Raw genomic sequence first — 24,877 nt, 5'->3', positions numbered from 1 at the left:
CAAGGGTGTGTACATTAGAATTAAAGCAGGAGTTTTGACTTCTCTCAAGTTATCATCTCAACTTGAAAACGTTTGGACTTTGTAGACTTATTTTGAAACCGATTTAGTGATCCAAATTGTTCATTTTTTTAGACTCCTCTAGTAGAATACCAATGTAAAAAATCAAAACGATTAGATATCGGTAACTATATATTTGAATTATATATGTTTTAAAAAAAATAGACAACTAATATAATTTCAAGAATAACTATCTATTCTTTATAATATAAATTTAATTCAAACATATAGTTACTAATGTCTGATCATATTCATTTTTTGTATGAATATTTACTTAATGAGTCTTTAAAAGTGAACGATTCAAATTATTGAAACAAAACATGTGATGGGCTTTACGAACCCTCAAATTTTCTCATATTGAGATATTAATATGAAGAAAACCTAACTCATAAAGCAATATGACAAAAAAATGTAACACGTGTGCTCTATTGCCGTCCTCAAGGTTTTAATAATATTAATGCTTAAATAACTAATAATAATAAGGTAGTAAAACCAATCTAAGTTATTTGATTCATTTGAATTGAAAGAGATGGCAAATTAAATATTAATCTTTAATTGAATAATGCTTGGGACCCCCTTTTGGGGGTCACCCCCTCACCCCTTTGCCACGTGGCGGGTGGTGATTGGAGGAGTAGGAAAAAAAAGAAAAAGAAAAAGAAATTGTAACCAATGAGAGAGAGAGGGGGTCAAAGGGGGTGGGGAGAAAAGGGGGATGAATCATTGTTGTTTTTAATTTGTCATAATCAATATTTTAAACTCTATGTTGAGTATTCATGTTATGTGAAGTTGAAAGCGGTTTCTCCAAGATTCAATTCTCTCAATTCTCTTGTTATGTCATTTTGAGTGAACTATAATAATTAAATTGTGAATATGTAACATTTTTCATGTCATACTTATAATTCTCTCGCTTTAAATTTATATAAAAATTAAATATAATCAGGTTCGATTCAATTGAAACTTTCTTGAAATTTAACAAATTAAACTTAAAACATATTTTCAAATTCAATTGAATTTTCAAATCAAATTTAAATAATTTATTACTTTGCTCATTTGCAATCAACATATTGCACCCCCTCAATCACTCAAACATGGTGCTGTTTGATACAATTTCTAATGCTACTTGTAACTTTCTTCTTTCAAAAATTTATATTAATTATTTTGATAGTATATCTTATGCTTATAACGAGACAAAAATAACTTAAATAAATTTAAAAAATATTTATTAAGAAGCCAAAAACACAATGTGTTTGCTAGAAATACCTTCTGCTATTTTTATTATCAACTTTCAACTTGTTAGAAGTTACATCAAACAAGCTCACGATGCTACCCAACTATTCAGATCTTGAATTTGTAGGTGAAAAAAAATTATGACCGAGAAGAAAAGACAAAAAGAATGTAAAAATTAATTTAATAGCTTCTACTTCACATTCAGATTTCTTTTTCCCTTCACAAATACAAGTTCCTTCACAAATCAAAGAGTGAAACACCGTAATGTAGATCTGCAAAACAATGTGGTTTTGTTCCAAACACAGAACGGAAAGTTGCTACAAATACAATGAATTGAAAGTTCTGCAAAACATGATACATTTGTGGTTAAGAAGAATAACAATATGAGACCTTTGCAACACTTGAACCTCAATCAACACTGCTGAAACAGCCAAAAAAAAAAAGGGAAATAAGAAAAACATCATCCAGGTGGATAGATCATGAAAAAACAAAAAAAAAAGATTGTTTTTAAGTTATGGTATCACTTGCCCATGTTTATGCAGATCCAAATTCTGAAAACCACTTCTCATGCCGTTCAATGTCTGCTGCAGAAACACTAGGTTGAACCTTGGTCACGGCCTCTTCAAAGTCACACATGGCAATTGGGTCGTTCGAAATATCGTCCTTGGACATGTTTTTGATCTCGTCGCGTGTCTTCCCTGCTATTTTACGCCTCATTCCATTTAAAGAGGCATCACGGCAAACATTCGTGAGATCGTCTCCACTGTATCCCTCTGTTCGACGAGCCACTTCATCAATATCTACATCAGGAGCCACCTGGCATAGGTGACATACAACTAGTTAAGAAAATACCCATCAAATCTTAAGCGGGTAAACGCTATATTCTACATGTAGTTGATCGTATGCTTTTCTAAAAAACATGGGGTAGTTGAAAATTTAGAAATGAATAAATGTATAATCACTGGAAACTACTATAAGTTCTCAAGAAAATAGTGGTAGAAACAGAGGGGAACAGTAAGAGCATAAGCAAGAAAGCCAACTTGACGCTAAAGGAAATGAGATTTCAACATTCCTGACATCAAGTAGTGATCATTCGCCCGTGGGAAGAAAAATATTTGAAAATATGCAAAAAAGTACTTGAAAATACGTATAAGTGCCTCAGGACTTCCCCAATTTTGACATTTTCTTCACTTAACAACTTCTTACTGAGATGTCGTTAGCATCACCCTTAAATGATTTATACCAATAAAGAGCAGCATTGTTCCCAACAAAGAGGAACTATTTTTCTTTTTTCTTTTTGGTTGCAGGGAAAACAAGCAAGTTGATAGTTACCTAAAAAAACAGAGTAAATGAACCGAGGAAATTAACCATTCATTGCCCTTCTGGTGTTGGTGTAAAAACTTGTGAATCACCTGTTAAGTCCTAGTAGAACAGAGTCAACAGAGTACTAAAAGATCTAGAGCCAAAAAATTATTCTCAAGATTTTTCCATACTGCAAGATTTCATCCACATTTGTTCAATTACTATGTGTTTCCTTTTTACTGCAGTATCTAACCACAACTAGAAGCTCTCTTTTTACCTTGTGTTTTTTTTTTCTTTTTATTATGTAGGCAATGATTAGGTTTTAGCTGATCAAAGCAATGAAAAGCTCCCGGGAAGACTTGAACTCAGGTTTTACAACCTCCAGAGACTTTACCAAGGCAGTTCACTACTTTAAATGTCTTTACTGTTTCTGTTTCCTAAATAATGAATCAAATTAAATAGGAAAAATTACAGTAAAAACCCCTCAAGTTTCTAACACTAGTAGAAACATCCCCTAAGCTAATGGACTTGACTGAACTTAAATTTTTAACCTCCAAAATTTTTTCATATTGCAACGAGTGGCTCAGTTGTTCATTCACCCATTTTAACCAAGTCAACTCGCTCCCCTTCCCTCTTCTCTCTTACTGTGGGTCTTCTTCCTTCCCTTACCAGCCGATCACCTCCTCTTTTGTCTTTCTCCTTCACTAGCCAAATACCCTCTGTTCTCTCTCATGTCTTGCCACATGTCAATCACCACCACACCATCACCTCTTTAGCTCTAATTCCTCCCCAGACCAGCATCACCCACTTTCAATCTGAAAATCCAGCGTAACCACTAATTTAAATTCCTATATGTACATGTATGCATATTATGAATATCATTCACTAATTCCTTTATATGAATAATGTGTACTTATGTCCACACTATATATCTTAAATGAAGTAAACCCCTCTAAACCAAATATATCAATACATAACATATATACATATGTATGTCTTATGGTCGGATTACGATAGTGCTGGGAAAATAGAGTGAAAATGAGGGAAAGGGAGGAAGAAAAGGTACACACATGTTTTCAAAACAAATAAAAACAAAGACAAGAAAAATATTTATAAAAAATAGAGAGAAAATGGGGGAAACTGACTACATTACCAAATGCTACCAAAACTAGCCAAGAAAGATTTGCTAGCTAGCATTAAATGTTCAAAACAGCATTGAAATTGTTTTTCAATATAAAAATGTATATCATGTAGGTGCAAATAAATATATTTATGATCTCTCCTTCAATTGTGTAATGAGTATATAAACTCTCTATTCCAACCAATAATAGAGACATAAGCGAGAGATTAAAACTACCACAATACAAACAGTAAAAGAGTACATGAAATGCCTGAATCAATATGTTGATAAGTGATGGCAAGGCAATCTATTTGAATGGAAATCTTAGGATTTTGGCTTGTTCGTAGTTGTCTCTAGTTGTGGTCTCGTTCCTCACTTCTTTTTTCTCTTTTTTTTTTTTTTTTTTTATAATCCAAGGTATCTCCAACCCAGACTAGCCCATTTGGGCCCAAGTTAGCTCGTATCTAGACAACCGAAAACTAATCCCTAGAGGCCCTAAAGTTAACAACTAGGCAAACCTTCTGTGACTGCTTGGGAGACTTGAACTCGAGACCTTGGTTCTTATCCTCACTATCTCCCTTGAGATTAAGTTCACATTATTTGACTTCATAAAAGAACGGAAAAGGAGAGAACAAAAAAAATTTGTTCCACAAGTCACTTAGCAACTACCTGAAGTTGCATGATTGCTTGGTCTTTTGGGATGTTACCCTTTGTAGAGAGCTTAATGATTGAGTTATGACAGAGTTGTCGAATCATTTTGGGTAACCTTTATTTAACCCACATTGGTGAACTTGCATGATGGTTTGGTTTTTTGGGATGTTACCCTTCGTAGAGAGCTCAATGATTGGGTTATGACAGAGTTGTCAAATCATTCTGGGTATCTTTATTTGACCCGTATTGGTGATGGTGGTGATTTAGTTCTATGGTTAAGATACTCCCTATGCATTTAGTGTGAAGTCTTATTATGACAATCTGGTGGGCTTTAGGGGGTCTCCCTTCTCTTGGAAAGAGGTTTGGGGTGCACAATCCCCGTCCAACGTGGCCTTCTTTGTTTGGTGTGATATGCATTGGAAGAGGTGGCAACTTTTTATTGATGTTGCTTGTATAATCACGATGAGGAATTTGTGAGTCAACTTTTTATCCATTGTGAGGTGGCACAAGAGTTGTGGCCCTTAATCCTTATTAGGTATTGTGTAGTTGGGGGAGCTTCTTTATTCTTGGAGAGGAGCTCTTGTGGGGTGGTGGTGGAGGAGGAAAGCTGGTATTTGGTCCCATATAGCATTGGCATTGATGAGGATGGTTTGGGATGAAAGGATAAAGAGGACTTGTGTTGGCAAAGAAGAATCAATTTTAAAATTTAAGGCCCCATTTGTTTCATACCTATTTTTCATTGTTTGGTTGGCCAAAAAATAAGTAAAATGTTTTTCAATATTTAAGTTATTTTTTTTGCTCTATTTCGATCAACTCTTCATTAGTTTCAATCCTTGTTTCATTGTATTCTTTTCTTTTTTAAGAGTTTTATCTATAATTAGTTCATTATTAAATTTTTTTCCTCTAGAAAACATTTTGTTAACCAAACACACGAAAATTAAAAGAAAAAATATGTTTTTTTTGGTCCAAAATCATTTTACATGAAAAATATTTCACAATGTAATATGTTTTACATCGAAACAAACAAAGCCTAACAGTAAATAACTATCTTTTTTGCATAGTTGGTTTTTGGAAAGATTAATTTGTCTTTGAACTAATTTATAGATTTTGTACATTCCTTTGAATAGATTTTGATGTATTGATGCTCTTTTTATAAAAATTCACACTTGCCAAAAAAAAATTGTCGACCCATGAGAGCCAAAAGACTTGCGTAATTGCCGATTCTTCCACATGTTCTTACCTTGATTACAAGTCCTTTTTTCTGAGGATGTAAAACAAACTAAGCTACTTGAGACCAAATTAAACAAGCCAAGCTTGAAAACAGTTTGAAGCTCGATGATTTTCTGAGCTCAGCTCAATAAGCTTTATATGCAACCATAAATCTATATAATGTACTAAGTTAATCGAGATTGGATCAATTGAAGTTATTTTGTGATCAGCACGAAAATAAACAAACCAAATTTGAAAATATTCTTAAAGCTCATTAAATTTTCAAACCAAGCTTGAACAATCCACTAGTCAGCTAGTTACAACCCTACTCACTTTCCAAAACAGTATCAGCCATGAAGAGTAATTTCTGAAACCATCCCACCTTTCTACTGAATTCTTAAGACTACATCAATGCCAGTTTGCATGTCCTAAATCTCCAAATCTCTTATAAGATTACATCAAATGGTGCATTCCTAGTGTTACACGTATCTTCTACATTACTTTAGTTACAAGCTTAGAGGTAAACTGATTTCATGCTTTCAATAATTTAATTTATGCAACAGGTAAACTTATTTTGTGCGTTTCAGTAAATTATTTTTATGCATTAACTGCACTCAAGTGTTTGTTTTAGCCTAAAAGCTAAAAAGTTACTAAAAAAGCCAAAAAGCCTATAACATATACCAAAAAGTCAATGATTTCATTTTCTCTCTACTTTGTGCACATCTTTTCGTAAAAAATCAAAAAGTCATTCCAAACATACTAGTTTTTTTTACCTCATATTTTAGCCAAAAAACTAAAAAGTTACTAAAATAGTTTGTTCCCAAACGAGGCCTAAGTTTCTAATTTGGTAGTATTTCATATATTAGTATGACAAATAGCCCATAACTCCTATTTTCTTAATTTGTCTCCCCAATCTAGGTTATTTTTATCCAAACAAATTTTTTGATGCATTTTTTTTAGGCAGACATAAATCTATCAATCAGTAATCCCAACTTGAAATTTTGTTGAAAAACAAAAGGAAAACACTCATTTTTTACCATTAATGATGCATAATCCTACAGATATCATCCTGAGAGGGAGTTCAGCATCTCTGTGGTTCATCATGAAATTCACTTCATATAAAAGCAGGAAGAGACAGGATCCTGTGCTTTGTGCCATGCAATCTATTGTATCAACATATGCTTTCAATTGATAAAATTATTAAAATACTTTGAGATATTGCTGTTTTATGTCATGATTCTCATGAATTTAAAAACCTTCTGAATTTACCATCATGACATGTGTTTGCTTGTTCAGCACGGAAGCAAGAGCACCAATAGATCAACGGTGGATATACTTGTCCTATTATATTTTCAAATTGAAATATTGGAGAGAAAAATAATCTCTGTATTTCATTTGGTAAAATTCTAGTTATTCCAAAAGCAAAGAATCTCCTTAGCATAATACGTAAGCACCAGGTCAAGTGGTATGCCATAATCTGCCAGTACTTGTTGACATCAAAGTAAAATTCAAAAAGGCGTCAAAACTTCAAGTCTAACAATTATCTACTAGGCTGACAGCAAAACCACTTTACCTCAACAGTTCTCAAATTGATCCGTATAAGTTCCTTACGGCTCTCAAAATTTGGAAGAGGTATATATATTCGCTTTTCCAGCCTCCTCCTGTATGATGTCAACACAAAATCACATCAAGCAGCACAACTTAATAAAGCCAAATAATTAAATCAGGCATTCTGACAGCTCAACAGGAATTTGAATTAGTCAAATCTGGTTGATGAAAGTAAAGTAAACAAAAAGAGACCCAACCTCAGTGCCTCATCTATATCCCATGGAAAATTAGTAGCAGCCAAAACCATCACTATTTTGCTACTACCATCTTCATTGGTGGAAGAATTATTTACACCATCCACCTGAACTAGAAGTTCAGACTTCACCCTTCTTGATGATTCATGCTCTCCTGAAGCCCTGTAAAGCAAGTTTTAAGAGCGGGTTCAACATATAACATATAAGATCTATCGTAAGTGTGAAACAATTAGTTTAGACTTCATGCAAGGATGGAACATTTCTTTTGAATCTCAATGCACAAAGGACCACACTTGTCTTTCTTTTCTTTTTTTCTTTTTTTTTTTTTTTGACAAGTGAAACTAATGCCTACATCAAATGACCATATATGCAAAAGCAAAACATATACAATATGCACAAGCACATGCATAAAGCGTAATACTGAGCAGCACAGAGTAATGCAGGATCAATAACTGTGGAACCCAGTTCACAATGAATAAACACTTACCCTCGGGCATTGCAGAGAGAATCAATCTCATCAATAAATATTGTACTTGGAGCATAAGCTCTTGCAAGCTCAAACAAGCACCGCACCATACGTTCACTCTCACCACGCCATTTCGAAGCCAAAGTGGCAGAAGAAACATTGAAGAATGTTGTACCACACTCAGTAGCGACAGCTTTAGCCAGAAGTGTTTTTCCAGTGCCAGGAGGGCCAAACATAAGAACACCTTTCCATGGTCTCCTAATTCCCTGCATAAGAAAAATTTTATCTAAGTGGACCACATGTATGCATACATATGAACGTGCACACGACTTGTATGTGCAGCAAGAAAAACTACTCTACTCAAGGAGACAGGAAAATGCAGCATCTTAACCGATTTTAAAGTCTACGATAGTACATAGAAGGATTAACAACAGGGTCCCACATTCCCACCATTAAATAAAACTCTAGTAGGTCTTGAGCTAATTTGTATTAGCATCAGTTTGTTTCTAAGAACTTTAATCCTTGAGAGTTCAAATTCTATTCCTCAAATGTGTAGAGGATTTCTAAAACACCAACTTTCACACAGCTACTTCTTTAAAACTCAACCTTATTTTATGAAACAAAAATGCTAGAGATCCCAAATGAATTACCAAATATTGAACACAATACTCGCATGGGTGTGGGACCCACATCGATCTCACACCCATGTGAGTTTTGTGTACAATATTTGGTAATCATCTGGGGTCCCTAACATTGCTCTTCATGAAAACAACTTAATCATTGAGGATAATCTACCTTTATAAGACAAAATGTTTATATTTTTATCACAAAATTCAAGTCTTCTAAATGACCAAAATGCCCTTAATGTCGACTACAATTTTTCATAAAAAAACACTTACAAATTTCAAAATTCATTTACGTAAAGTTCAAGTTTGATGTGGTGCTTATGAAGTAATAGAAATAGGAGATCTTTTTGTTGGAGCATGTATGGAGGTAGAGTCCCACATCGGATAAAGAATAAAAGAGATGATTCTTACTACATATTAGATGTGCTCTCCACTTAAAGGCTTAAACTTTTAAGTGGGTATGAATTCCGAATAATGTATGTTGGGCCCTAATTTTAAGCATGTGGACTTTGGAATTTATCCCTGATGAATTGGGCCGATGTTGTTGTGCGCGCTTGTGGGCATCCTAATTCCCTAACAACTGGTATCAGAGCTGATGGCAGACGATCTATGGGCGGACTCTCCAGGAGAATTCATGTTGGTGGGCTTGGACTTGCACAAAAAAACTCTTGATGGAGCAAGAAAAGTCTATGATAACTCTTGATGAAGCAAAGAAAATTCTTGGTGCACATGACAAGGTTGAACCGCAACAAGGTGGCTCTCAATGGAGTATGGTGGCTCAAAATAGAGTGTGTAGATGGCCCAAGCTAGACTCGATATTGGAAAGTTATAGATCAAGATTAAAGGGGAGTGTATAATGACCTACTATGAACTTGCTGATGATAGAACAAGACTTAAGGGGGAGCATGGAGAGGCCCAATGTTTGGTTCACACATGAGAAGGAGATTGTTGGAGCATATGTAAAGGCAGAATCCCACATCGGATAAAGAGCAAAAAAGATGAGTCTTAATTTACATTAGATGGGCTCTCCTCCACTTAAAGGCTCAAGCTTTTAAGTGGATATGAGTTTTAAATAACGTATGTTGAACCCTAATGTCAAGCATGCGGACTCGGGAATTTATCCCTAATGAATTGGGCTGGTATTGCTGTGCGCTTCTGGGCTTTCTAATTCCTTAACACTTTTGAGGGTGTAAGGAGTTCAATTGTTGATTTGAAAGGTACATTACTTATCTCCATGTGTTTTTGGCTTAGGGAGACTTTCCTTTTTTCTTTGATCTTTTTTGTTGACTTTTAAGAGAATTGCATACACTAGTAGGTAATATAGAGAAACATAGTTTTATTTTTGCTGTATACATTGTGTCTACAGGCAAGGCTGCAACTTGAGTGGGTTGAAACCAAGTAATCTAACCCAAACCAAAAAAAAATCTAGAGCTTGAGAAACATTTCCTTGACATTGAGTTGGGCTTGGGCAACAGTTGTTCAACCTGAAATAAATTCAATTTGTGCTTGGGTAGAAGCATCGGCTATGACACGGATACAATATGGGTATGTCGATACAACAAATTCTTAAAAAATGAGGGTACAGGTACATCTGGGGTACGTCAAAATTTTTTATAAAATTTATAGCTAACCATCCAACATACAAGTCAAAGTTTCAATATCAAAACTAAAAAGTTAACTTGCCGAAAAGGCTTTTGATTGTCTAAAATAAGATGCAAAAGAGAGCAAAACCAGGACTCATGGGTGAAGGGTGTTGGAAATAAATTACTTGATATTTTCAAAATTGAAAGAAGAATAATAAAGGCTGCCATAAATTCTAGCAGCTGCAAATATATATATATATATATATATCACATCGCCATACCCACGACGTACCCATGATGTACCCACGACATACTCAAATGTATTTGCCGTACCCGGCATGTATTCGCTGTACCGATACGTGTACCCGCACCCGGTAAATATCCAGTACTCGTACTTTAGAGTACTCGTGCTTCATAGGGCATCGGCAACCCAAACTAACTTGAACATGAATATATCATATATATATATATATATATACTTATATATACACATAATATCACATACATAGTATTGTGTGGCCTTAAGATGAAAATCCAGTCGTTAGATTGTAATTACTAAACAACTACCAGGGTTTTAACTTTTCTAAGTCATTGCATCTCTACCAACCCAACACTAGGAAGAACAAAAACTCATGGCCCTCTTCCTCATTCTCTCTCTCATTACACCCTTGTTTCTCTCTCCACAAGCTGCACCACAAGAACTAACTACAAGCTTTAACTCTATCAGTGTAATGCACAAGCTAGCGCTCAACAGGGTTGATATATTAAAGCTCAACCCGAAAGAGATGACAACCATTTTGTTGAAGCCAAAGGACTTGGAGAAGTTGGTGACTTCTGGGGTGAGCCAAGCACAACAAGTACTTCTTGTGGATGTGCTTCAGCCATGACCTTCTCCTTTCATGAATCTACTCCCATCTTTCTATACCTCTCTTGCTGTACCGCATGACAGTTGAGAGTGTATATATATAAATACGTGTATATATATTGTGCATCTATATATTAGTTTCAATTTGTTCTTTCTTTTCTTTTTCTTTTTTTTTCTTTTTTAACTCTTTCTAACTTTGGACAGAGCATCAATTTTGTTCAATGAGTTGTTTGCCCTTTTTATTTTATTTTTATATCGAAGATGTAAGGAGTTGTTTGGGTCGGGGGGGGAAAAAAAAAAAAATTGATGTTAACTTGGGCAACCCGGGCCTAACATGAGTTTATTCAGTTGTGCTTGGGCTAGGCTTGGGCAATCTAACTCAGGTTTAAGGTCTGTCTTGGGCCAGGCCTAGACAGAATCTTCTACCCTTTGGGTTCGGCTTGGACAAGACCCTAGCCCAACCAAACCCAACCAAGTTGCAGCCCTAGTACAGGGTTGTGTCTCCTTTTTTGTTGGCTCCCTTTAATGAAATAGTTATCTTTACCTATCAAAAACACATAGAGGTTAAGTTCTGGTAGAATATATATGTAACAATTCTCACTACGTGGTGATTTTGGAAATTGGCAATTCTTGGTCATTGAGATGTGTGTTAGAACTCCTGTGCTTCATGAGAATTGGAGCGCCTGTGGAAATGGAATTCCTCATAAACTAGAAAAAATGATAAACCAGTTTTTCTAATTCCAGGGAATCTAAATTTCTCAGCCTGGATTCCATTTTTAAAAAGAGGTTGCAAGTTCAAAACACAAAGTCAAGTTTCTAACCAAACTAAGACACATCAAATACGTCTGCAAAGACACCTAGAGACTTAAACTAGCATACTCCCTCCCACCACAAAGAATTTTTTTCCTTTGAAAATGCCAATTCTAAAGGAGACTGAATTGAGAACTCATACTTTCAAATTTATACTCCCAGAAATAACCCTCCCACTAATGCATAACGATCCAAACTTCTGTGGAATTTTAATGGATACAGTAGTCAGGATCATTTCATGCTAAGATATCAGGAATTTTGCATACATTAGGGACAAGAAATAATGGAAAGCATGAAACTCTTTGCAATACAGAGAGGGAAATGAGAAATTATCTAGAGGTATCCTTGTCTCCACCACCCCAAGTATGCAGAAATCTTGATTGATATAATTGAAATTGTGAGAGATCAAATCAGAATCGTGAAACCATACTACAATCATATTTCAACTTCACAGCTATCTGGAATACCTGAAAATATTCAGGCATCCATAAAGGAAGAACAACAGCTTCCTCTAGAAGTCTTTTTGCCTCAGTCAATCCTGCTACATCATCCCACCTCACTCCAGGGCTGGAATCCAAGACATCCCTTTCGAGCATTGCAGCCAAGTCAGCGTCAGGACCATCGTACTGCACACGTTTGGACTTCCCATCTTCAGCATCACCATTCTGCATTGCAACAGAAACAGTAATCTGAGCACAGACAACCAGAACCAAAAAAACAAAAAGAAGAATACCTGAATATAGGAATGCAAAACACCAAACATACAGAGATTGTTGCACAAATTATTTTGTGAAATATAACTTACCGCTGAATCTCCCTTGCCAGATTTCCCTGAGCCAGTCCCTTTCTTCCCAGTGGTAGAAGCTCGGACTCCCGAGTTTGACTTACTAGAACCACCAGCCTTTGCTCCACGACCAGTTGTCCCAGATTTTGTGGAACCACGAGCCCAAGCTCCATCTTGTTGTGACTTCCTCGTACCCATTTGACCTGTTCTTGTGGGTCTTCTACTTGCAGTATCTCTAGTAGGCGGCCTCCATATATCAGGATCATCCATTGGAGCACCAGATGAAGTTGGGTACTCATCCAACGGTTGAAAAACAAATGAGGATTTAGTAGAAATTGGAGGCGAAGAGGGTCGTCTACCCAAGGGAATCTCCTTGAAAGCCCTTCTCTCCGCATCCAACTGCTTCACAACCTCTGCTTCTTCTATAAGAGCTTTCTTTGTATTCATCCATTTCGCACGAACCAAAGGGTCATCAAGTGTGTTCAAATGCCTGACGAAAGAGAAAAAGGAAAAGAAAAAAAAAAAGAGCTTTACCCAGTGAACTTGGGTTAAAACAGAAAAACATAAGAATGCACTGTAACATTTGGTTCAAGTTCAACTACACCCAGAAATGCATCAAAGCATAATCAATAAGATAGAATTTGTTGGTCAAATCATAAGTGACAAAATTTTCTTTTAACCTTTCCATGTGTTTTCTCACATTTGTATCAGCATCCAAACAGATCCTTGGATTTAAGGAGGAAATTTAACCCTTCACATTTTTCACACCTGAAATGTGGTTAACATAGGAAATTTTCCTAAACATATAGAGACAAAATTCAAATGGCAATGGCAATGCCAATATCATTTACATCAAATGAGTACATGAATGCATTAAAACAGTCCAAATTGAAGATCACACAACAAAATCAAACAACTTCACATTGCTCTCCTTCTCAAGGATTTTCAGTACTATACCATCTAGTAACTTGTAATTTCAACATTGATTAGGCAGAGCCTTGAATTAAACGAATTTACTTTGAGTGTGTACATACATATATATATATATATATATGAGAGAGAGAGAGAGAGAGTACTTGTTGATCTGAGCAATGGCACCATCGAAGAAGATAATGGAAGTATCGTAGAGGCCTTCAAGGGCGTACTCTCTCGCCAATTTGAGATGATCTTGCAAGCCGCCAAGCGAAGTGGCCGCCATTATAGACACAAATCTAGGGTTTCTTCAGAATCTCACTCTGGCTCTTTTTTCATATATAGAAAAATCAAACTGAGGGTTTTCAAATGCGTATGAGTTAATGATGAAGAAGAAGCAGTTCAGAGCTCTCACAAGAAATCTATTTCTTTCTCTCTCTAACACTGCTCAGAGATTTCTCTCTCTCTCTCTAGACTACTGTAGGCTACTGCCTGCGTGGATCAGTGAAGATGACGGCGACCTAACGGTCGAGAGACGGGAGGCGGAAGAATGTGGTTTTACTATAATATCCTTGGGCTTTCTTTCACGTATTTTTGTACTAAACTAAAAATGCAAGGACCAGCCATTTCAACAACACAAGATTGGGAGGACAAATTTTTTAAGCTTTTACAAATCATATCTAATGTTATGAATGTGAGTTTGAATCTCTATCTAGATATAAATTTGTGAATTATCACTTCATGATTTAGTGGTTATTCTATGTAGTGCCTGTTTGGTGCAGTTTAAAAGTTGTTTATTTCAGTTTTCAGCTTAATTTAAGCTATTTTGATGTGTTTGGTTTATCTTAACAATGCAGCTTATAACTTTTTGTAAGTCAGAAATCAGTTTATTCTTTGAGTGGGGCAGGAGATGCTTAATTTATAAGTCAGAAATCAGTTTATGTTCATAGTTATAAGTTATAAACTGTTAAGGCATAAGCTATAAGCACTTTCTCACAGCTCTACCAAACAAGGTCGTAGTATAACTGTGCGGGGAGCAAATATTCAAGCAAGCCCTCACTCCCTTCTTCCAAGCTCTTGCCTGTCCGATTGACCTGCGAGCACAACGGCGGTAAGCTACCCGGCAGTGTGTGGCTGAAAAACCCCTCCGACGATAAAGTTAGACACACACATAGGGATAGAGAGAGAGAGAGAGGACGGAGTTGTGTTTAGTGTTCTTCTCACCAAATTGTGTCATCTCCAGGCATGGGGGGCACAGACCCACTTATATACCTTCTACGCCCCAAATCTACTCTCATTCATCTCTCGACACGTGGTGCTGCTATCCTATCCGTCAGCACAAATCTTGTTATCACGGCCGCCGACATCCAGGCTGCACTTCATGCCCAAGTTTAGCAATAACCGAGCTCCGTCCCTATCGTGCTTGACTGCATTCCGGCGAAGTCGAGCGCCGGGAATGTCACGCCGATCAACCAAAGGCTTTCCTGCCGAGCTTTTGGCACGAGCTTCCCTGCCGAGCCAAAAGCGTATGCCTTCTGGCCGAGCAACGCAAGTTGCACAGTCACCACTGGTGCGAGTAGTTCGGCCACAAGCCGAGCGGCCCCAACTCCGAGCAAGGACTAAGCTATCTTGGCCCAACACGCCCTTGGGCCTTCAACATGCTCGGCTTTTATCTCGGGCCACTTCCGGTTCATAAATCTCCCTCTCAATTGCCCCTTAATTCCGTCCGCGCAAGCGTGACTGGGATTATTTATCCTGACCGGGGTAACACTTCCTCGATCTTCAATTTTACAAGAAGTCAACCGAGTTAGTTTTCTTGCTCGGCTCCTTGATTCACTCGGTCGACGCCTCGTCTGGCCTTCATGTCTCTTCAACTCTGACGCTGCCATTAATGGGGGCACGTGTCAATCTCTTATTGGCCCTCGAGCAGCCAACCCAACCGCGCCCTCAAATTTGAATTTGGGCGGCTTCTTCCCCTCTATAAACATGTCCCTTCTTGCTTCCTTTCATTCCTACTGCCTCTCTTCAAGTCTTCGACGTTTCAGAGCTCAAGCACCTCCAGCAAAACTCCGTCCCTACCATCCCTTGCATTTGTGCTCGAAGAAGTAGGCCCTGCCCTCAACTGGTAAGTTCCTTGAACCTCGTTTTTTGCTATTTCAGTCGGCATTTCACATACTAGGGCACTAAAAACATAGGTTTTAGGGCATTAGGCACCTAAAACCGTCCCTAACCCTTCACTCTCCTTGTTGTTCTTCATTTTTCCTGATGAACATTGAAGATCTGGAGCGGACCGGGCTTCAGGTCTTCATTCGATCTAAAAAATCATTAACACCGAGCAAATGACCAGTTTGCCAAAACCTTTAGCAGAAACCGGGGTAGGCAGGGAGCATGGCCGCTCGACCGGGCTGACATCTGGTCCATTTGAACAGTCGAGCTCCTTGGTATACCTTCAAGACCGAGGTGGTTGGCACTCTTCATGACCAAGCTAAAGTCAAGCTCGTTTTGCGCGACCACGCTCACACTTACCATTGCCATCCTTTTCCTGCAGAGTCCAAGGGGACCACTTGACCAAATATTGAGGCTCTCAAAGACCGAACAGCCATCAAGACACCAGTCTGTGCTATTCCACCTTAGTCAAGCTAAACCAACCGGCTACAAATGGGGCGTTTCCGCTTCCTTGTTGACACCCTGGCTGCCCTGGCCGCATTCCGAGAAGATTACGGTATCCCGATAGATGTTCACCTAGAACTCGCCGAGATCGAGACAACCCCTTAGGGCAAATTAGACCAGTGCCCCTTCACCGTTCTTTCCATTGTTGAAGGAGGTCTCCGCTTCCCGGTCAACCCTCTGCTGACCGAGTTTCTGCGCCGCACCGGGCTTGCACCCACACAAGTATCAACCAACACCTACCGAATAATCAACAGCATTCACGAGTTAAATAACCAACTAGGGACCAACTTAGGTTTAGCCGAGATACTGCGACAGTACACACTTGGGCACACGAGCGACGGCCTCGCCTATTACTTAAAAATTCGACAGGGCAAAGAAAAAATAGTGACCGGCACCCCAGATAAGAACTTACACGATGACGACTTTTTCTGGGTGTCTGGCAACTATGAAACGGCCGCCGTGCCGGGCTGGTTCATCAGCAAGAACTTCGACTCCACATGTAAGCCGTGCAACCTTGCTCGGTCAATTACCTTTGTTTCATTTTCTGTAAATAACTAAGACTTCTTTTCTTTCCTTTGCAGCAATCCAGGCCTTACAAGCCAACTACCACTACCCCAACGAGGAAACCATCAGGGCCGTGCTCCGTTATCGCAACCGGGATTGCAACGAACTTCTCGACTACACCCCAACATATCGGTACTCTGCTCCACGCCGGAGTAAGGTCACAGACTTCCTCCACGCTCTATCACCTCCTCCAAACCCAACACTACCAGACGTGCCACTAATCTGGTTAACCGAGGAAGAAGAGATGGCAAAACGTAGCCGTATCAAAAACCTCCTCACCGCAACATCTGCCGAGATACCTAGCGTTGTCACCCGCGCTCCAGCTGCTGGTCAATCAATGGGCGCCGTGGTGGCGTTGGAGTCTCCAGCCGCCGATCAAGCCAGCCAAGAAGCCTACCGGGCTAGGAAAAAATGTCACGACCCAAACCCGGCCCTATGGGTTTAGCACCGTAACCGGCCAGTAATCTGAGATTACCGAAGGCCTACAGAACAGTAATACAGTAAAACAGAGTACAGGGCCTGGCGGAAGCCAATACAGTAAATAATTAGTGTCCATTGAGCTGTGACAGTCTGTATGCCAAAAAGATTTCTCATACATTGATACATAAACAGTACAGAACAGTATGCACAATATTTACATTCATTCAAACTAGGGACTCTACCCTAGATAGCGGTACAGTGACAGTCAGTCTATACAAAACAGTGAAACAGTACAGAAGGGGGAATTCTTAAAACACCCCTAAGCCTTAACAGATAGGCTCGGAACCTCGCAGTGAGGCACAAAGGCTGGCTTGACAAAACTGGAGTTACCCTGACGCTCCTAGCTCCGATCTGGTGCCTGTACACCTACATATATATATAAGCAGTGAGCTAAAGCCCAGTGAATAACATAAAGCGTAAAGGGGTTTAGAATGAATGTCCTTACAGTAATGAAAAAAGTTCAATTCAATCAGTATTTCAGTTGTTCAGTACAGTAAACAGTCATATGTGGTACATCCATTAGCATAACAGTAACAGTAGGTCTTAAAAGACCGAACAGTAATGATGGCCATCAGTCAGTAAACAGTAGTGGTTCCACAAGGGAACCGACAGAGATCTCTGTAACAGTAACAGTAACAGTAAACCGTAGGTACTAAGGATGTCACAGTACAGTTCAGAAATAAAGGACATACATTCATTCAGTAAATAATACCAGTTTAGTAAACAGTTCAGTTCAGTATTCAAAAGATAATCAGTTGAACATATCTTTACACAATTGTTACTCACAGAGTTTGGGCTACAGTATGCTAGAGCGTATCTCCCCAGTTGCCAACCCTACACAGTTCACAGGTTGAACACACACTAAGCTACACAGTTGGGAAATCTTATAACTTAATCCCTAATTTGCCTTGGTGTGTTCTACAACGATATCCTCATCTAAATGTCTTAAACTAGGCCTAAGAATGCCTAGGATGAGATGAGGATGCAAAAATGCACATTTAAAAGCATTTTCAGGATTTTCAGAGAAACAGAGTCCCGCTCGAGCTCAGGTTTCCCCGCTCGAGCGTACAGGCAAACAAAGGTATACGCTCGAGCGTAAACTTTCCCGCTCGAGCGTACTGTAAAGTACTGGATGGGTGAAATCCCCGCTCGACGCCCGCTCGAGCTTGAGACATGACTCCGCTCGAGCGCCCAATCCTCCGCTCGAGCGGACTGTAAAACAGTGCAAGATGCTGGAAGCTCGATTTTCCCGCTCGAGCGGCATTTCCCCCGTTCGAGCGGACGACTGAAATCTGGAAATCCCAGATTCGAGCTCCAGGTTCAAAACCAAGCTCAAAAGCATCAAAACCAATCCTCTTGGGCCCATTTTTTGGAAAACATTTATAAACACATAGAATATCATGTTTCAAAGCTCAATTTTAAGAAATCAAAGCCCAAGGGTGTTTAATTCAAACTCAATTAAAACCATTTTTCAAGCACAAGATGAACATGTAAACATGCATGAATTCAAACCAATTTCAAAGCTCCAATTTATGCTCTAAGGAGCTAATTGTTTCCAAAACATGATGAAATCATGGACCATTACAAAATTATGGACATGCATGTGAGGAAACATGAACTTACAACCTCAAAACTCAAGAATGGCAACATGCATGCAACAATCAAGCTTCAATTCAACATTAATGACCCAAAACATGACTTAACTCTATAATTAAAGCATGAATTGTGCAAGAATGGATTCTAAGACAACAACAAGAAGATGATGTCCTACCTTAGTCTTGTGTTCAAGGTCTAGGAGCTCAAAGTAGCAATCAACACTTCAATTCCAAGCAAGATCAAGCAAATCTCTCAAGAACAACTCAACTCTCTCTCACTCTCTAACTTGGGTCGGTTGAGGCAAGAAGAGGAGAAGAAAATGTTTGTTTGATCAATACGTGGAGTGTATACAAGGTTCAAGAGATAGTGGTCCACTAAGTGGCGGAACGGTAATTAAGTCCAACTCTTTAATTAGCTTATTTTAATTCAATTTAATCATACCTAATCAGTTTTCAGGTAAATATTCCATAAAATTACATAAATTATGTTGATCATTAAACATCAATCAATTTTGGATTCGGCCGCCGATAAGGCCTTCAATTTGCAGTTTAATCACTAAAATACGAACAGATCAAATAAACAATCAACAGATAGAATGCAGTTCAAACAGATGTATTCATTCAATTCAATTTCAATTTCGGTCAGTCAATTCGGTACTTTAGTCAGTTCAATTATCAGTCATTATCAGTTCCATTTCGCAGTAATCAATGATTAACGGTAATCATTCAGTCAATAATCAGTAAACAGTATGAGGGTTGTTACAAAAAACCTCGCGTAGATCCCTCTGCCGAGCTGGTTGAAGAGCTGACTACCGAGCAACCCACTGTCACCATGGACCCAACACCGGCATGGCGACCGTAGCTCAAGCACCGGGGTAAGGAGATCCCAGCAACGGCCTTCGTAAAGGGCGACAAAGAACATCTCCTTGCCTTCGACCTCTCCAAGGCCCTTCTCTTGCTGAGCGATGTGGTCAGAAGCGACCATGTCCCAGACATCCCGCTGGTGAAGTCGGTCGTGAAGTCTATGACCAGGGTAAGAGTCTTAAACTTCTACTCAAATTTTCACAAGTGTTTGCACGGTTTCCACTCTGATCCAATTTTTTCCTTGCAGGCCATCCAGAAGCAACACTTGGTCATGGAGCGCATCCATCGACTACGGCAAAAGGCAAACGACACTGCCAGCCAAGTCCAAAGCCTTCAGACCGAGCTCGGCCGAGCAAAGTCCTCTCTTCAGATTGCTAACGCTGACAACACCAAGTTGCTCGGCCAGCTTGGCGACGCCGAGAAAAAGCGAGATGAGCTCCAGGCCGAGCTAAACGCACTTAAAGAGTCAAGGGAGAAGGAGTGCGAACACACCAACAACGCCAGCTTTAAGGAGGCCGAGGACAGCTATAAGAAGCAGGTCTTCGCCACTCAAGACATCTATTTCAAAGCGGGTTAGAAGTCTGCCTGCGAACAGCTCGGTCAAGGTCCTGATACCGACGTGTTTGCCTCTCCGCCAGCTGTCTTTCTGCCGACCTATCTCGTGTCATATGCCAATGACGTCTTCAGTGCGCTGGAGGCTGAGGCCGAAGAAGGACTTGAAGGAGTAGCCGAGGCAGATGCTGAGGGAGAAGACCGCCAAGAGCAGGAGCAGCCTGGCCAAATTGCGACCAGCATCCGAGATCAAAGCCCACCGATCAACTTGGACGAAACTGGCGACGAATTCACTAACCTTTCCCCCCTAGTGTAGTTTTCTTAGCTTTTCTTTCTTTTTGCTCTGCACATGTAACCGGGTTGTCTGCCTCCGCTTATTGTACATATTTTTATAATTAATGAAAAAGCTCAATCTTCTTGAGTGTTGGCACGGTCTTAAAGCTGAGTAACGTTAATCGAAAAAAATACTTTGGCAACATTAACCATCTCGCTTAACTTGACTAACCGGCAAAGGCATCTCGATTGCAGGCATATAGTTGAATAAATCACCAACTGTTTCACTCGTAACAATACATCTCGGTTATCATAGTCAACCGAGATGAATCATCTCGGTAGTAGATATAAGGCTTAGCACGTCAATTCTTTTTAGCCGGAGTGAATCATCTCGGTTGGGAATACCCAAGTTGAGCAAAACATCAATGCTTTCAACCGGAGTAAATCATCTTGGTTGAGAATACCCAAGTTGAGCAAAACATCAACGCTTTCAACCGGAGTAAATCATCTCGGTTGAGAATACCCACGTTGAGCAAAACATCAACTCTTTCTACCAGAGTAAATCATCTCAGTTAGGAATCTCAAGACTCAAAGCAACATTAAAAATGCTAAGGCAAGATGAGTCACTTCTATATATTGACAAAAATGAATATTACAAGTGTAAGGCAAAAAATTTCTTTGCACAAAAAAGAAAGCTAAAGCTAGAAATAACACAGCTTGAGGTTGGCTGCATTCCATGGCCAGGGTATTCCTTTACCATCCAAGTCCTCAAGGTGATATGCCCCCTTGCCTGCCAGACCAGTTATCTTGTAGGGTCCTTCCCAATTTGCCCCTAGTTTGCCTTCACCTGGCACTAGGGTATTGCCCATGACTTTCCTCAAGACCCAATCACCTACTTTGAACGGTCTGGGGTGCACCGTTTTGTTGTATTTCCTTGAGAGCTCTTGTTGGTAGGCAGCCACATGGATGAGAGCCTTTTCCCGTCGCTCTTCCACTAGATCTAGTTCGAGGGCAATGGCTTCGGCGTTCAGCTCGGGTGTAAAACTTTCACGTCTGAGGGTGGGCATCCCGACTTCCAAAGGGATGACTGCCTCCATGCCATAAGCCAAAGCAAATGGAGTTTTCCCAGTAGACCGCCGCAAGGTTGTTCGGTATGCCCAAAGGACGCTGGGGAGTTCCTCAGCCCACTTTCCTTTGACCTTTTCCAGCCGTTTCTTCAACCCATCAAGTATGATCTTGTTTGACGCCTCGGCTTGGCCATTGGACTATGGGTAAGCCGGAGTAGAATTATAAAATTCAATCTTTAAATCTTCACAAAACCCTCTGAATAGGCGACCGTCAAATTGGGTGCCGTTATCAGAGATCAGAATTTTGGGGACGCCAAACCGCGTGACCACGTTCTGCCAGACAAACCACTTCACGTCTTTCTCCTTGATTGTTGCCAAAGGCTCCGCTTCAACCCATTTGGTGAAGTAGTCTGTGGCCGCGATGAAGAACTTCTGATTGCCTGGTGCTGTTGGGAGCGGCCCCACTATATCTATCCCCTACATCGCAAAGGGCCAAGGGCTAGTAAGGGAAAGAAGTTCCCTAGTGGGCTGGTGGATCTTGTGGGCAAACTTCTGGCATTTCTCACACTTGTGAACATATTTTTGGGCGTCGGCTTGCATGCACGGCCACCAGTAGCCTTGCGAAATAGCTCGGTAGGCCAAGGACCTGCCCCCTATATGACTGCCACAAATGCCTTCGTGAATTTCGTAAAGGAAGGCTTCCACGCTGCGAGGGTGCACACACTTCAGGTAGGGACCGGTGAAAGACTTCTTGTATAAAGCGCTTGATGGAGAGAGCCAAAACCGCTCGGACTTCACCCGCACTTTATGCGCTTCCTTCTTGTTGGCTGGAAGGGTTCGTTCTCAAAGAAAGAGGATTATAGGGTCCATCCAAGAAGGACCTAGCTCGGCGCAGAGTACTTCTGTCTGCCCGGTTTCCTCAATGCTGGGCCTCGAAAGGAATTCAATCAAAAGAAGGTTGGGAGATGTGCTGTCAACCATAGAAGTAAGGCCGGCCAACTCATCTGCTCGGCCGTTTTCTTCTCGGCTAATCTGTTGGACCCTCATCGCCTGAAATCGCTTGATGTGGTCTCTGACCAGAGCTTAGTACTTCATCATCCTGTCATCCTTTGCCTAGTAAACCCTAGAAACTTGGTTAACCACAAGCTGGGAATCACTGTAAACCATTAGCTCGGATGCTTGCATCTGAAGCGCGCTCTTGAGACCAGCCAATTGCACCTCATACTCGACCTCATTGTTGGATGCGGGGAAGCCAAGGGTGATAGAATGTTCAATAGTCAGTCTGTCTGGCGAAATCAGAACTATACCCAGCCCGACACCGTGACGGTTCGAGGCTCCATCAACAAAAAGTTTCCACATTTCGCCGACAAAGAGCTTCCAACACTCTGCGGGGTCCTGAGAAGCTTGAAGGTTGATGGGATCACGGTTGCTCAGATGTTCGGCTTCCGGTCCCGTGCAGAGCGGTTCCACTTCAGCCCCCCTTGGTGATTCGGCGCCGGACTCAGCAAGTTGTTCCATAATGCCTGAGTCCGTAGGCGAATCGCCAGGTTGCGGTAGTATGCCGGCCGCAGGCTCTGTGCTAAGCGGTTCCATTTCTTCCCTCCTTGGTGATGTGGTGTCGGACAAAGTGGGTTGGTCAGTGATACCCAACTCCGTCATCGCATCACCGGGCTGTAGTATCGTGTTAACTAAAGATGCTTCGGCGGGGCGCGTAAGTTCCGCGTCTCCAATGCCGCCGAGCTGTGGTATTTCGGTCGAGCGTACATTCGCCTCTTCATCTGCCACGGCAATATCGATCGGGCATACCGGATGAGTTCCAGGTGAGAATTCAGCAACGAAGTTGACTAAAGTCTGGGCTTTTATGGCAATGCGCGGCTGAAACTTCACATCAAACTGTCCCAATTCGATCGCCCACTTAAGAATCCGACCGGAGAAGTTTGCCCGTTCGAACAAAGCTTTGAGAGGGAACTCGGTCAAAACGATGATGGTATGGGCATGGAAATAGTGTGGCAACTTCCGTGAAGCCATCATCAAAGCTAACGCAAGTTTTTCCAGCGGCAAGTACCTCGACTCTGCCGATAATAAGGTTTTGCTGACGTAGAAGATGGGTAGATGTTTGATTCCTTCCGACCGGACAAGCACCGCACTGACTGCATGCTGCGATACGGCCAGATAAAGGTAGAGTTCTTCTCCGGGCTTCGGTGTAACCAACAACGGCGCTGAAGATAAATACTCCTTGAGCTCGGCCAAAGCCCGGTCACACTCTTCATCCCGTGAGAACTTTGATTTGGAGCCTTGCCTCTTTTACAATCTGTTTTGGATCCTGAGAGAGGATAAGAAAAAAAAATTTGTGATTTCTCAGCTAAGTGGGAAAAGAAAAAAAATAATTATGATCTTTTATCATTATGTTTGGATGAATAAAAAAGAAGAGAATATATTTTCTAGCCTATCTTGTTTGAATAGAGTAAATAAGAAAAAAGAAAGGAAAGTGTTATATTTCATTTTATCAAAATAACCTTCTATATTAATAAGTTATGTTTTTTTTATAATAGTAATTGTGGTATTTTAGAAAATTTTCATTAAATTCAATTCCTTTCCCACCAAATATTACAACTTTTGATGAGAAACAAGACATATATTTGGCCAGAATTTTTTTCTTACCATCTTTATCATCTCTTATTATTTCTCACATATTTAACCATCCAAATAAGTTTTCTACTCTCACTATTTTTTCTATTTTCTCACCAAACCCCTCTATCCAAATAATTTAAAGTCTAACCACATAAGTCATCTCATGTGGTTAGAGTTTTTTTTTTTTTTTAACTTATAGTTATTCGATAGGAGTGGAGCATCATGTAATTTCTGCTTCTTTGATATTTCAAATTAATCACAAGGAAATTTTATTGTTAAATAGTTTGGGGGAAGAATAATTCATTAAGTAGTGTATTTCGATTTTCATTTGTATGGATAATATAACATAGTATTTTTGAAATATTTAATAATTTTAGAATAAATTACACCGACACTCCTTAAGATTTCTAATTGATATAAATTCACTCCTTACGTTTGAAAAATTATATTTTCCTTCTTGAAGTTCGTAATCTCATTACAAATTGTTCCTACATTGCTGATGTCATGTCTTGAAATTTTTTAAATGACGATTTTGTCCTTTTTTCTTCCATTTTTTCCTTCTATCATCATGACTACATTCTATAACTTCTCATCATTAAATTCTAACTAAATATATTCTTATCAAGTGATGATATACAAACATAAATTTTATATAAAATTTTCAAATACAATGATATAACTTAATGGTGACTTTTTCACTTTAAAATAAAGCATCCATAAATATGATTTATATTTCCAAAATCATTATCACAATATTTTTATGATAT

The 24,877-nt window shown here is 39.6% G+C and overlaps 1 protein-coding gene across 3 annotated transcripts; it reads right to left on the bottom strand.

Annotated features, from left to right (window-relative positions):
* Positions 1-1,453: 1,453 nt before the first annotated feature.
* LOC114308352 (katanin p60 ATPase-containing subunit A1) lies at positions 1,454-14,014 on the bottom strand. Of its 3 annotated transcripts, none has more exons than XM_028253930.2 (8): positions 13,579-14,012; positions 12,524-12,992; positions 12,186-12,383; positions 7,856-8,100; positions 7,372-7,530; positions 7,140-7,227; positions 1,813-2,100; positions 1,454-1,705 (listed from the first exon to the last, which is right to left on the bottom strand). In XM_028253930.2, exons 1-7 carry the CDS (start codon positions 13,698-13,700, stop codon positions 1,819-1,821), a joined length of 1,563 nt encoding a protein of 520 aa, XP_028109731.2. In that variant the 5' UTR covers positions 13,701-14,012; the 3' UTR covers positions 1,454-1,705; positions 1,813-1,818. The 3 variants fall into 3 exon arrangements, with proteins under 3 accessions (XP_028109731.2, XP_028109738.2, XP_028109726.2); XM_028253937.2 differs by having other exon boundaries at positions 1,454-1,702; XM_028253925.2 differs by having other exon boundaries at positions 1,454-2,100; positions 13,579-14,014.
* Positions 14,015-24,877: the final 10,863 nt, after the last annotated feature.

This window comes from Camellia sinensis, chromosome 4 (genome assembly GCF_055761805.1).
Source record: "Camellia sinensis isolate YWXY chromosome 4, ASM5576180v1, whole genome shotgun sequence".
Taxonomy (NCBI): Eukaryota; Viridiplantae; Streptophyta; class Magnoliopsida; order Ericales; family Theaceae; genus Camellia; species Camellia sinensis.
Note: the sequence above shows the minus strand (reverse complement) of the source record. Positions and strands in the feature narration are given on the sequence as shown.